The sequence below is a fragment of the Callithrix jacchus genome, chromosome 10 (genome assembly GCF_049354715.1).
Source record: "Callithrix jacchus isolate 240 chromosome 10, calJac240_pri, whole genome shotgun sequence".
NCBI lineage: Eukaryota > Metazoa > Chordata > Mammalia > Primates > Cebidae > Callithrix > Callithrix jacchus.
In genome coordinates, this window is record NC_133511.1 from 79,947,526 (window position 1) to 79,962,728 (window position 15,203).

General features: G+C 40.7%; 1 protein-coding gene across 3 annotated transcripts in view; it reads left to right on the forward strand.

Moving 5' to 3' along the window:
* Positions 1-15,203, forward strand: part of SPON1 (spondin 1) — a 300,022-nt gene that overhangs the window by 120,836 nt on the left and 163,983 nt on the right. For all 3 annotated transcript variants that reach the window (XM_009007713.5, XM_002755075.6, XM_035265886.3), the window contains exon 5: positions 141-263. In XM_009007713.5, coding sequence (XP_009005961.1) covers positions 141-263 — 123 coding nt within the window. The remainder of the gene's footprint in view (positions 1-140; positions 264-15,203) is intronic.

The following is a 15,203-nucleotide window of genomic DNA, read 5'->3' on the forward strand; positions in this document are numbered from 1 at the left end:
TCTGGTTCTAAGTCTTATTAACTAATGAAAACTGCATCTTCTTTTCCTAAAGGCTAAGGATAAGATGAGACGGTGATAGCACCACCTTATACACAGCCCACATTTACTTTCTAACGTGGTGACTTTTCTGACTGTTTCAGATTCCACATTTGATGGGGTGACTGACAAACCCATCTTAGACTGCTGTGCCTGTGGGACTGCCAAGTACAGACTCACATTTTATGGGAATTGGTCCGAGAAGACACACCCAAAGGATTACCCTCGTGAGTAAAGTGGCTACTCTGTGGTTTGGGGAAAAGCACATTATCAAAGTTGTATCTGGTTGTGGGGCACACTAGCTGCAGCATGTCAGATCTGCCTCCTAGTATCAGCTGGTTCATGAAATGCACATTCCAAGTACATATATTCATCAAGACAGGCAGACATTATACGGATATGCTTTCAGCTTCTTTGCGTAGTATTGTGCTTTCTTATCTGCAGTTTTTAAAAATATTCCTGAAGTCATGCTGCTTATCTTCAGGTCAGGCATTTGGTAACCTCAGTCCCCATGGAATGACCCTGTCCATGAATTCCATGACAGACTTGCTAGAAATAGCTGGCAAAAGGAACCTGCTCAAGGTGAACAAATACTCTACTATTTAGGTGTTGGTAATTAGTCAGCATGTCCTTTTTCTACTGACTTCAGATGTCACCTTGAAATCCCTTCATGAGGGGCAAGCCACGGTGGCTCAAGCCTGTACTCCTAGTGCTTTGGGAGGCTGATGTGTGAGGATAGTTTGAGGCCAGGAGTTTGCCTACCAGCCTAGGCAACATAGCAAAATTTTAAAATTAGCTAGGCATGGTGGTGCATGCCTATAGTCGTAGCTACTCAGGAGGCTTAGGCAGGAGGCTCTTAAGCCCGGGAGCTTAAGGCTGCAGTGAGTCATTCATGATCACACCACTGCACTCCAGCCTGCACAACAGAGCAAGACTCTGACTCAAAAAAAAAAGACTCAACAAATTCTTTCATAACGCTATTATCAAGATAGCCAATACAAAGCCATGAGAGTTGTCAGAAGACTCTAAACTTACCATTTTTAAGTAGATCCTACTAATTCCCCTTTGTCATATAATTGTCTCAACAAATGCCTAACGTGTCAGGCACTGTGCTCAGCTCTAGAGTTGTAATAGTGACCATATTCTCGAGCCACTCAGCAAGACACAGACACTAACCAAATAGTCATACAGAAAAATGTGAAGACTATAAGAAAAATGTACTTAGTGTGAACCCAGCATTTTTACATATGTTACAGTGTTTAATCCTCAAAGTAATATGTTTTTGTGGATATGTTTACTGGAGATCAGAGAGATTTCATGATTTGCCCACAGTCAGATGTAAGTAACGGATCCAAGATGCAAAGGGGTTTGTCAGGCTCCTAGGCCTGCCTTTTGTTTGGGTTGCATGTTGCCCATTCTCTCTGTGGGTGGCAGGATGTCCATGTGTGGCACTGAGCCTGTTTTTTCTGTTCATTGTCTGTTTTGTTCTTGTGCATTTTACTTTGGAGTTACCACACTTCAGAAAGAATGGTAGAAATGGGAGAGAGAGATTAAAAAGAGGGATTTGGCTCAGGTCCCAAAAGAAAGGGGGAGAAAGGGGCACATGATTGGGACTTAAGAAGACTCAGACCAGACCAGAACCTCCATGATCCCCACGCAGCCCACCCAGAGGGGACTCTGACATTAGTTGGCAAATCAGGAGCTCTATTGTTTAATGTTACCACATGCAATCAAGGCTTGGGATCTTAGAAACCTCTTTCCAATTCTTGCTTCTGACTCTGGGATTCAGCCTGATCTGCATCAACTGTGTGGAAGACCTGTGCGAACAAACTTGGACTCTGCCTGGGGGAAAGAAAACACTTGGAACAAGCATGATGAAAAAAATTTCCTCCAGCCTCTCCTATCCCCTGACCAGAGGAAATAAAATGTTATGGGCCCATTACTCATATTTTGTGATCCTAGGATCCTAAGAAGCTTCTTTTCTATTCTGCCTCTGTCATTTCCCAGAATTTAGGGAGGAGATGGGAAAAAAAAACATTGTTTTTGGGTCTTTTGGCCAAATCAAGTACAAATCTATACAGAATTTCTGTGGTGTTGTTCAGAGTTTCTTAATAAATATGGCAGATGTGTGTTCCAGATCTCCTAGGATTGTTCCATTGTCAGACGTTATGTCTGATAGACATTGTCTATCAGATTGTATCCTGATTTTTTCTTAGAAAAATCATGGTCACTGTGTACTGACTGAATAGCACTTAACATATCATACTGCAATTATTTCTTTTAAAGTCTGTCTTTCTCACCAGACTGAGAAGTCCACCAGGACAAAAGCAATGACATGCTTATCTTTGATTCTTAGTGCCTGGTGCCTTCCCAAGAACTATGTACTGATCATTGAACTAGGAATGGCATTCATTATGACCTGGGAAGCAGATGTCTAGCCTTCACCTAGTCATGATGGGCAGTACTGAGGAGAGTGTGGGCCAAACCTTCCATTGAGAAAAAGGAGTGAACACTCAGGCAGACTGGAGCCCTTTAAAAGGGCACAGGGAGAAACTAATTAGGACCTTGAAAATTTAATGTTCTCAAAAGTTATTTCTATCAATCTTAGGTAATAGATGAATTTCCTTTTGCCAGTGCAGAGGTGATGCTGTCTTGATAACCAGTCTCTGTCATCGTGCCCAGAGAAGCTTCCCCACAACAGTGCAAACTGACAAATGCCTAACCCCCTGTCCTTTGTTAATTAGTTAAAACACTGCTTTCTCTGCAGTGACCTTAGGACAGTGGTCTCAAGCTTTTAAATCTCAGGACCCCTTTTACGTGCTTAAAAAATCTTTGAGGATCCCAACATAAGTGATTTATATGGGCCATAGCCATCAACGTTCACTATATCAAAAATGACAACTGAGAAATTTAAAAATATTTATTTAAAAATAAACCTAGTAGATTAAAGATAATAAACTCATGAAAGGTTAACATAAAGAACATATTTTCTGAAAATACTTATATTGTTCAAAACAAAATAAGTGTGGTGAAAAAAAAGATCAATGTTTTACATTTTTGCAACTGTCTTTGCTGTCTGGCTTAATAGAAGACACCTGGACTCCCATTTGCCTTTGTTTCTGCATTCAACTTGTGGTCTATTTTTTTGGTTGAAGTATGCAAAGAAAATTGTCTTATATGGATATGTAACTGGAAAAGGGAAGAGTATTTTAATAACCTTTTCCAATAATTATAGATAATCTTTGATCCTACACCAGAACTCTACAAATGGTTGTTTTTTTAAGGTTAATTACAATGTGGAATATGAAACTATATCAATGAACTTATACTTTTACATTAAAAGTCAATGCTTTACCTTCTACTTTGAATAGATCTTTTACAAATGCATGATTTTATAACATCTTACGTTGATCATTTGGAAAATATTGGTTTACTGAGTTATGCAGATTATCCAAGAGTTGGGACAGTTCATTAAACAATATGAAAAGCTATATCCATTAATATCGCTGTGAAGCTCATCAGAAAAGTATTTAAGACTGGAAAGCTATCAAGTTCATAGTAATGAATGCAAGTTTTCTAAAATTCTGGGGTTTGCTTGAAAGCTCAAATTTTATCCTTGGCAACAAATACTGTCAGTTGTTTTCCTTGAAGTGACAGGCTCACTTTATTTTTGAGAAAATGTAGGCCAAATTCCCATGTCTGAATAACCATAATTTGTCTGTCATTTGTCCTTTCAAGTGAAAATGATGTTTTAGGAACATAAAAAGTGGCTAGTCCAGCTTGTACCTCAAAGAGTCGCATAAATGCTTTTATTCAAGACAATCACAGTTCTTCAGTATGTAGCGGAAGTGCTTCTGCATAGTTCCCAATTAGTCACACAGAAAAATAAAAAGATGTTTACTCAAAGGCAGAGATCTAATGAAATTACTCATTTTTATTGTTTTTTTCAAGGACATTCTTTTTTTTTTTTTTTTTAACTTTAAGTTCTGGGATACATGTGCAGAATGTGCAGGTTTGTTACATATGTATACATGTGCCATGGTGGTTTGCTGCACTATCAACCCATCGTCTAGGTATTTGTCCTAATGCTGTCCCTTCCCTTGCCCCCACCCCCACCCTTCAACAGGCTCCCGTGTGTGATGTTCCCCTCCTTGTGTCCATGTGTTCTCATTATTCGGCTCCCACTTACGAGTGAGAACATGCAGTGTTTGGTTTTCTGTTCCTGTGTTAGTTTGCTGAGAATGAGTTAGTTTCCAACTTTATCCACATCCCTGCAAAGGAAATGAACACATTCTTTTTTATGGCTGTGTATTATTCCGTAGTGTATATGTGCCATAGTGGTTTGCTGCACTATCAACCCATCATCTAGGTATTTGTCCTAATGCTGTCCCTTCCCTTGGTGTATATGTGTCACATTTTCTTTTTCCAGACTATCATTGATGGGCATTTGGTTTGGTTCCAAGTCTTTGCTATTATGAACAGTGCTGCAATAAACATACATGTGCATGTGTCTTTATAGCAGAATAATTTCTAATCCTTTGGCTATATACCCAGTAATGGGATTGCTGGGTCAAAAGGTATTTCTGGTTCTAGATCCTTGAGGATTGCCACATTGTCTTCCACAACGGTTGAACTAATTTACTCTCCCACCAACAGTGTAAAAGCCTTCCTATTTCTCCACATTCTCTCCAGCATCTGTAATTTCCTGACTTTTTAATGATTGCTATTCTAACTGGCATGAGATGGTATCTCATTGTGGTTTTGACTTGCATTTCTCTAATGACCAGTGATGATGAGCTTTTTTTCATGTGTTTGCTGTCTGCATAAATGTCTTCTTTTGAGAAGTGTCTGTTCATACTTTCACCTACTTTTTGATGGGGTTGTTTTTTTCTTGTAAATTTAAGTTCCTTGTAGATTCTGGTTATTAGACTTCTGTCAGATGGGTAGATTGCAAACAATTTTTCCCTTTCTGAAGGTTGCCTGTTCACTCTAATGGTAGTTTCTTTTTCTGTGCTAAAGCTCTTCAGTTTTAGTTAGATCCCAGTTGTCAATTTTGGCTTTTGTTGCAATTGCTTTTGGCATTTTAGTCGTGAAGTCTTTACCCATGTCTGTGTCCTGAATAGTATTGCCTAGGTCGTCTTATAGGGTTTTCATGGTATTAGGTTTTTCGTTTAAGTCTTTAATCCATCTTGAGTTAATATTTGTATAAGGTGTAAGGAAGGGGTTCAGTTTCTGTTTTCTGCATATGGCTAGCCAGTTTTCCCAGCACCATTTATTAAACAGGGAATCCTTTCCCCATTGCTTGTTTTTGTCAGATTTGTCGAAGATAAGGTGGTTGTAGATGTGTTATATTATTTCTGAGGCCTCTGTTCTATTCCATGTGTCTGTATATCTGCTTTGGTACAAGTACTGTGCTGTTTTCATTACTCTTGCCTTCTGGTATAGTTTGAAGTCGGGTAGTGTGAAGCCTCCAGCTTTGTTCTTTTTGCTTAGGATTGTCTTAGCTATACGGGCTCTTTTTTGGTTCCATATGAAATTTAAAGTAGTTTTTTCTAATTCTGTGAAGAAAGTCAATGGTAGCTTGATGGGGATAGCATTGAATCTATAAATTACTTTGGGCAGCATGGCCATTTTCACAATATTAATTCTTCCTATGCATAAGCATGGAATGTTTTTCCATTTGTTTGTGTCCTCTCTTATTTCCTTGAGCAGTGGTTTGTAGTTCTCCTTGAAGAGGTCCTTTACCTTCCCTGTAAGTTGTATTCCTAGGTATTTTATTCTCTTTGTGCTGCTAGGTTCTGTTTGCCAGTATTTTATTGAGGATTTTCACATCGATGTTTATCAGGGACACTGGCCCGAAATTTTCTTTTTTTGTTGTGTCTCGCCAGGCTTTGGAATAGAGATGATGCTGGCCTTATAAAATGAGTTAAGGAGAAGTTCCTCTTTTTTTATTGTTTGGAATAGTTTCAGAAGGAATAGTACCAGCTCCTCTGGTAGAATTCAGCTGTGAATCTATCTGGTCCTGGGCTTTATCTGGTTGGTAGGCAATTTGCTGAGGAGTATTTTACTTTCAATTATGTAGTCAACTTTAGAATAAGTGCTGTGTGGTGCTGAGAGGAATGTATATTTTGTTGATTTGGGGTGGAGAGTTCTGTAGATGTCTATGAGGTTTGCTTGGTCCAGAGCTGGGTTCAAGTCCTGAATATCTTTGCTAATTTTCTGTCTCGTTGATCTGATATTTAGCTCTTTTTGTTGCATTGATCCCTTTACCATTATGTAATGCCCTTCTTTGTCTTTTTTGATCTTTGTTGGTTTAAAGTCTGTTTTATCAGCGACTAGGTTTGCAACCCCTGTTTTTTTTGCTTTCCATTTTCTTGGTAAATATTCCTCTCTCTTTTATTTAGAGCCTATGTTTGTCTTTGCATGTGAGATGAGTCTCCTGAATACAGCACACTGATAGGTCTTGACTATTTATCCAGTGTGCCAGTCTGTCTTTTAATTGGGGCATTTAGCCCATACATTTAATATTGTTATGTGTGAATTTGATCCTGCCATCATGATGCTAGCTAATTATTTTGCACATTAGTTGATGCAGTTTCTTCCTAGTGCCATTGGCCTTTATATTCTGGTGGGGTTTTTTTTGCAATGACTGGTACCAGTTTTTCCTTTCCATATTTAGTGCTTCCTTCAGGAGCTCTTGTAAGGCCAGCTTGGTAGTGACAAAATCTCTCAGCATTTGCTTCTGTGTAAAGGATTTTATTTCTCCTTCACTTACGAAGCTTAGTCTGGCTGGATATGAAATTCTGGGTTGAAAATTATTTTATTTAAAGATGTTCAATATTGGCCCCCACTCCCTTCTGGCTTGTAGGGTTTCTGCAGAGAGATCCACTGTGAGTCTGATGGGCTTCCCTTTGTAGGTGACTTCACCTTTCTCTCTGGCTGCCCTTAACATTTTTTCCTTCATTTCAAGCTTGGTTAATCTGGCGATGTGTCTTGGGGTTGCTTTTCTCGAGGAGTATCTTAGTGGTGTTTTCTGTATTTTCTGAATTCGAAGGTTGGCCTGTCTTGCTAGGTTGGGGACATTCTCCTGAATAATATCCTGAAGTGTGTTTTCCAACTTATTTCCATTCTCCCCATCACTTTCAGGTACCCAGTCAATTGTAGGTTTGGTCTTTTCACATAGTCCCATATTTCCTACAGGCTGTGTTCATTCCTTTTCATTCTTTTTTCTCTAATCTTGTCCTCATGCCTTATTTCAGTAAGTTGATCTTCAGTCTCTGATATCCTTTCTTCCACTTGATCAGTTCAGCTATTGATACTTATGTATGCTTCAGGAAGTTCTTGTGCTGTGTTTTTCAGCTCCATCAGGTCATTTATGTTTCTCTTGTTAGCAGTTCCTATAACCTTTAATCAAGGTTCTGAGCTTCCTTACATTGGGTTAGAACATGCTCCTTTAGCTCAGAGGAGTTTGTTATTACCTACCTTCTGAAGCCTACTTCTGCCAGTTCATCAAACTCATTCTCTGTCCAGTTTTGTGTCCTTGCTAGAGAAGAGCTGTGATCCTTTGGAAGAGAAGAGACATTTGCCTTTTTGGAATTTTCAGCATTGTTGCACTGGGTTTTCTTCATCTTCATAGATTTATCTTCCTTGATCTTTGAGGCTGATGACTTTTGGATGGGGTTTTTGTGTGGGGTCCTTTTTGTTGATGTTGATGTTGATGTTATTGCTTTCTGTTTTTTAGTTTTCCTTCTAAAAGGCCCCTCTTTTGCTAGTCTGCTGCAGTTTGCTGGAGGCCCACTCTATACCTTGTTTACCGGCAGAGGCTGCAGAACAGCAAAAATTGCTGCCTGCTCCTTCCTCTGGAAGCTTCATCTTAGAGGGGCACCAGCCTGATGCCAGCTGGAGCTCTCCTATATGAGGTATCTGCGAACCCCTGCTTGGAGGTCTCTCCCATCAGGAGGCAGGGAGGTCAGGGACCTACTTGAGGACGCAGTCTGTCCCTTAATGGAGCTCGAGCGCTATGCTGGGAGAATCCTCCTTGTCAGGATCTGCTGAACTCTTCAGAGCTGGCAGGCACAAATGTTTGAATCCACTGAAGCTATGCCCATAACTGCCCCTTCCCTGAGGTGATCTGTCCCAGGGAGATGGGAGTTTTATCTATAAGCCCTTGACTGGGGCTGCTACCTTTCTTTCAGAGATGCCCTGCCCTATGAGGAGGAATCTAGAGAGGCAGTCTGGCCACAGCTGCTTTGCTATGCTGTGTTGACTTCTGCCCAATATGAACTTCCCAGCCTCCTTAGCACTGTCAGGAGAAAACTGCCTAATCCAGTAATGGTGGACACCCCTCCCCCACCAAGCTAAATCATCCCAGGTCAACTTCAGAGTGCTGTGCTGGCAGTGAGAATTTGAAGCCAGTGGTTCTTAGCCTGCTGGTCTCCATCGGAATGGGACTGGCTAAGCAAGAACACTTGGTTCCCTGGCTTCAGCCCCCTTTCCAGGGGATTGAATGGTTCTGTCTTGCTGGAGTTCCAGGTGCTACTGGGGTATGAAAAAAAAAACTGCAGCTAACTTGGTGTCTGCCCAAGCAGCTGCCCAGTTTTATGCTTGAAACCCAGGGCCCTGGTGGTCTCGACACATGAGGGAATCTCCTGGTCTGCAGATTGCAAATACCACGGGAAAAGTGTAGTATCTGGGCCAGATAGTACAGTCCCTCACAGCTTTCCTTTGCTGGGGGAGGGAGGCCCCCAGCTGCTTGCACTTCCCAGGTGAGGCAACACCCCACCTTGCTTCTGCTCACCTCTGTGGGCTGCACCCCCTGCCTAACCAGTCCCAATGAGATGAACATGGTACCTCAGTTGGACATGCAGAAATCAGCCGCCTTCTGTGTTGGTCTCGCTGTGAGCTGCAGACCAGAGCGGTTACTATTCGGCCATCTTGCCAATATCCTCCAAGGATATTCTTAAGTGAAATGGATCCCTTTGTTGTTTACTACTAATACGTGGCAGTGAAAAGTACATCAACTACTAATACAGTTTGGGGCCATTGCCTTGATCCATGCTCAGTGCCAGAGTTAATGTCAATATATTATAAAGACAGGTAATGTTTTAGTATTATTATAAAAATAGCTTTTACCTTCCAGACCCCCTGAAATGGTCTCAGGGTTCCCAGGGATCTGCGCTCCACTTTGAGAACCTCTGCAGTGATAAGATAGCAACCTAAGGTGTCTGACCTTCAGTACTCTTTGGGTAAGTTGCCCTTGGGAATTTATGTTGGATACTACAGGAAGGTCGGGGCAACACCCAGTCTCTGCAGGTGGGCCAAATCTGAAGAGGCTCTTTTCAACCATTATACAAAATGGTTTGTTCCAAGTGTTGTTTCTGGGGTTCCCTCCATTGGAGCACAGAGCTCTCTAGGAGGGGCTAGATATGGTGTGATAAGAAGGGAGGCAGGGGAATCGCCTAAATGACCTCTGGCATTCCTTATCTATTATAATGCCATAGATCTCTGCTCATTGTCTGGAAATGGTGAAATCCTTTTAAAACACTTCTAATTTGGGAGTTCTAGAAATCCATTTTAACTTATCATGAAAGTTTTACCTCCTAATTTTATGAATGAAAAACTCTTGAAGCACAAAAAAGTTACAGACTCAGATGACATAGCCAGAGAGTGTCCAAAACAAAACCAAAACTTAGATCTCCTGACTCCCTTTTGCCTTCCTCTGTAGACAATCAGGAGGCAATCAATCTTCTGTCCTCTGCAGGAAAATTAGTATCTTATACACAAACCATCTTTTAATAAGGCCCTGCTGTACTAACATGAACTCAATTGGTACCAAATTCTGTACCATACTGAGCAGCTTTGCCCCACTCTACAAAGACCTACATTGCAGAGATCCTAACTTAGAAGTCAGAAAGAGAAGGTCTGGATTCACTCAGCCTGAGTGAAGTTCCTGGACCCTGAAGTGTCAGAAAAACTGCCAGCTCCTGCAATGTCTGTTCTAGGCATTGTGAGTCTGTAGAGCTCCCAGCTGTGGCTCGGAAGCAGTTGCTTCACAGGAACAAGGTGACGAGGCTGTGTTACCACATAAGGGTGTCCTGGAGGCTGAAGACATGCCTAGGCTTTGCCAAGGGATTGAGAGTTACCTAAAAGATGCTGAGTCTCTTTACTGTCTAGCTCTGAATACAACTCATGGATTTTTGACAAATGCTCCTACCCCATAGAGACCCTGTAATCTCCCTTGACAATGTAAGCTGCGTAGCTTCCTCCATTTTTGATAGGACATCAGTTTTAATGCTGTTTAACAGATACACATTGATGAAAGGAACAGTTTTTTCACCCAGGAGCTAACTATTATGTTCATTTGACAACATATTCCCTAAAATATAAATACAGCAATTGGGAAATATATTCTATATAATCAAAGTTCATTTTACAGTGAAATTTAGCCATCTATTTTATTGAGTCACTGAATGTAGGAAATTATTATTAAGTCCAGTTACATTAAAAACCACTATAACACTTAGCAACTACTTTTGTTTCTTCATATATTCATCTATATACAGAGGATCTATGTTACATTTGAACACACTGTGTATTCCTTTTTGCATTTGATTTTATCTTCATACTTATAATTAATTGATCAGCTTGTTCTGAGCAACTTATCTATTGTTTTATTGATCATTTAAGTAATGTCAGGTCTTTTGCTAACATAGAAAGCTCTGCAATAAAAAAAAAAACTTTGTACTTAGGACGGTTGAGGTGGCCACACCTATAATCTCAGCACTTTAGAAGGCCAAGGCAGGTGGATCACTTGAGGTCAGGAGTTTGAGACCAGCCTAGCCAACGTGGTGAAACCCTGTCTCTACTAAAAATACAAAAACTAGCCAGGCATGCTGACCTGTGCCTGTAATTCCAACTATTCAGGAGGCTGAGGCATGAGAATCATTTGAACTTGGGAGGCAGAGGTTGCAGTGAGCCGAGATTGTACCACGGCACTCCAACCTGAGTGAAAAACACTTTGTACTTAAAAGTCTTCCTCAACACTTCTCCTTTCCTTGGAATTATTTCCTTGAAATAATTTCCCAAGAGTAAAACTGCTGGATTAAAGAATATGGACTTTTCCTTTGGCCCTTGAGACATCTTGCCGGATTCTTCTCCAAAACATTTGATCAGTTCAGTTTATTACCAATAATGAATAAATGTATATGCTTCTGCAAGGCTCCTCAGCATTCAATTAAATTTGTAATTAAAATTTTATTAATTAAAACTTAATCTTATTTTAAATTGGCATTGGTTTAATTACCAGCACACTTGAATCTTTTTTCATCTTTATTGTCCTTTGCCTTTAAAACCACTAGGGTGTTGGCATGAATCAAGTCTGATTTTGCTCCTTGTCTCCCAAGGAGATAGCCTCAGTCATTGTCTGGCACATTGAAAGTTCTGAATAAATAGTGTAGAATAAATGGATGAATGAATGAGAAGAAGTTACAAAATGAGTAAGGAAGAAAGTGGAGGGAGATAAGTGATGGAAAGCTGCTGAAAAGGTTAGAGCAGAAGAGATGAGGCCATATGTGGCTGCTGAGTAGACAGCAGCTTGGATGGGGCCAGTGGTGTGTGGAAGGATGGGCAAGGAGGACATTGCAATCAGTTAGTGGGCACTGGTGTGGCTTGTACTACAGCAGTGAAAGTGATAAGGGAGAAAATTGGTATATTTGACATCTTTTTCAGCAGTAGAGTCTGTCATGGACTGGATGCGGAGGAGTGAAAGAGAGAAACATCAAAGCTGACAAGCCAAGTTTCTGGCTTGGAAATGAAGGTGCTCTTTCTTTTGAAAATATTCCTCAATACTATTCTTTCTCTTTTTACAAATGACTTTGAAATCATTTCATCAAGCTCTGGAAAGGATCCTGTCAGAATTTTAAGTGGGATTGCATTAAATCTCAAAATTACCTTGAGAGGAATTGTTAGCTTTATAATGTTTAGCTTGTCTAGTTTCTTCCCATTTATGAATAAAACCAGTCATTTCTGGGTTTCCTTAGCACCATGCCTAGAACAGTTATACCATATGGACTATACCCCTCATTTCTCAATCTAACTGCAGAAACAAAATTAAACATTATATTACAGTTCTCCAGAGAGAGAACAATAGGAGATAGATGATAGATTAGATAGACAGAGGATAGATTAGACAGGTAGGTAGGTAGGTAGATAGTTGATAGATAATATATTTTAATATATTTTTATGAGGAATTGGCTCACATGATTATGGAGGCTGAGGAGTCCTACAGTCTGCCATCTGCAAACTGGAGACCTAGGAGAGCCAGTGGTGCAGTTCTAGTTGAAATCCAAAAGCCTGAGAACAAAGGGAGCCAATGGTGTAAATCCCAGTCCCAGGGTAGGAGAAGACCAATGTCCCTGGTCAAGCAGGCAGGCTAGGCATAAAGAAATGGATTTTTTCTTCTTCTGCTTGTTCTATTCGGCCCTCAAATGTTTGGATGAGGCCCACTCACACTGGGGAGGGAAGTCTACTTTGCTGAATTGCCTGATTCAAATGTAAATCACACCTGGAAATCCTCACAGATGCACCTAGAAATAATTTGAGCACTCCATGGTGCAGCTGACACATAAAATGAACCATCACAAACCTTCAGTGAATGATAATCCCACTGCTTCCTTCTATCACTGTGAAATCCTTGCCAAAACTGAGAAGACTGTCTCTCAGAGCCTCCCAGCTGTGCCACTGCCAGTGCTGAGATGGGACAGGAGACACTGCTGCTGCCACCAGGCTAAGTCACAAATAGAGGATGTCACCAGGAAAAAGTATTTGGCGCCCAACACACGGTGTCATCATACACAGTTTCAGTGAAAGAAAGGGCAAAAGAGAAAGGATTAAATCTCTTCTTCACATTTTCTCTTGCCTGCCTTCTACCTCTCCAGAAAGGAAGTCTTATGACAACAGTTCACTCTTGTATGGGTTGGGAGTGGAGAAGGAAAGTCCATGATCACATTTTCCAGTTATACAGGGAAGGCCGAACACATGAATCTCTATTGTTTCTCCAAATCCCAAAGATAACACTAGATGAATAAAACAGATTCAGTCCCAGGGGATTTGTCTCACTTTTCTAGCACCTTTGGGTACTTCGCACAGGAATATTTTTTAGGGATTTCATTCTAACCCCCAGGTCTGCTCTTCTCTCCTCTCCATCCTGCTTCGGGAGAGTGACCTCAAGGGATCCATCAAGTGGCTCTCTCACCCTCTGCATTCCAGCTGGATTTGGTCAGTGGGAAGCCAAGGCAGAGAGGCAGAGTGAGGTCTGGGTCTCTACCTACCAACCCACTGTTCCTTGCTGGTGGAGGCTGCAAGTGGGCAGTCATCTTCTAGCAGCCACAGCTTCTGCCCAGCCACCCTGTTTTCCAGCTTTAGCTATCCCTCCTGGTTCCTGAAACTGCCCCTCCTTAGGTTTGGGGGTAGTCACATCTCCCTGGGAGCTTCACCTTTCCTTATTGCGCTCCTTTGACCCTGCCAAGCCCTTACAAACTGTCCCTTCATCAAACTTTCCTCTTGCCCCACTTGAGTATGCCATCTGTTCCCTGTGGGACCAAGACTGGTACTGTCGCTTTTTCAGAAATTGATTCTTAGACTCTGTACATGTATTATTTTGATAAAATAAAAAGCAAAGTTAAATACAATAAAGTCAGTTATTACTATAGGATTTTATGTTGCTATAGGATTTTGTATAGGATTATATATCCCCACTATACTGAGGCTGCCTTTGATCCACTCAGAATTGCCCTCTTCTCCCCCAGCCTTCTCAAATGCTGCTTCCTTCCATTGCTTACCCAGGACCTAGAAACATCCAAACAGGACTGTCTTTTCTCTGGGTCTGTGGCTAAAATCATATGTCAATCCAGTTCCCATTCCCAAATTATCAAATTTATTCTCATTTTACCAACACTGGGCTGTCATCTAACCCAAAACATACTCAAAGGAGAAATGTTATGAAGTAGATTATTAAATAGGGGGTTTCTGGAATTTTAGCTAAGAGGACATCCTTTAATAATAGGGAGTGCATTTTCACAGATCATGTTTCCTGGTTTAAAAATACATGCAATTTCTGTAGAAACTGAGACTTGAACAAATTTTAACTTTTCCTAAATGATTTTTGTTTTCCCAAGAAAGCTTTGCAATTTCATTCTGATGTATGCTTCATCAAGTTAATTCCTATAATTATTTTATGTTTTGTTATGAATGAGATTTCCAGTTTTCATTACATTTTCTTCCAGGTTATAATTAGTATACAAAAATGCTATCATTATTCCCATTTATTGTACCTGTATGCTTTTTGTCTAGTAGTTTTATGTAATATTCCTTGGGTTACATAAGTAATCAATAGTTATTTGCCTAGCTGGGCATGGTGGTCCATGCCTGTAGTCTCAGCTACTTGGGAGGCTGAGGCAGGAGCATGGCTTGAACCCAGAAGGTTAAGGCCAGTGAGCCTTAGCACTGCTGCTGCACTCCAGCTGGGGCAACAAAGTGAGACCTCATTTCGAAAAAGATAAACAAAATTTAAAAATAATAATAATTTTCCTGTAAAACACAACACGTTTTTGTCTTTTTTTTCTGATTACTCTTCCATAAGTTCTATGGTCTCTCACTTGTTCACTGACAATGTACAATGCTGACTCTTGGCTTCCAGGATATTCAAGGATGTTTAATATAGATGTATACTTTTAATTTTTTAAATAGATGTTGGATTTTTCTTTTTTTTTTTTTTTTTTCTTTGAGACTGAGTTTCGCTCCTTACCCAGGCTGGAGTGCAATGGCGCAATCTCGGCTCACTGCAACCTCCGCCTCCTGGGTTCAGGCAATTCTCCTGCCTCAGCCTCCCGAGTAGCTGGGATTACAGGCGTGCGCCACCATGCCCAGCTAATTTTTTGTATTTTTAGTAGAGACGGGGTTTCACCATGTTGACCTCTCAATCTCTTGACCTCGTGATCCACCCGCCTCGGCCTCCCAAAGTGCTGGGATTACAGGCGCGAGCCACCACTCCCCGCCAGATGTTGGATTTTTCTAATGCCATTTCAGCACTTATTGATATGAACAAATAATTGTTACTATTTAATCTCTTTTTGTGGAGTTTTATAATCACTAGTTTTCAATTTGCTAA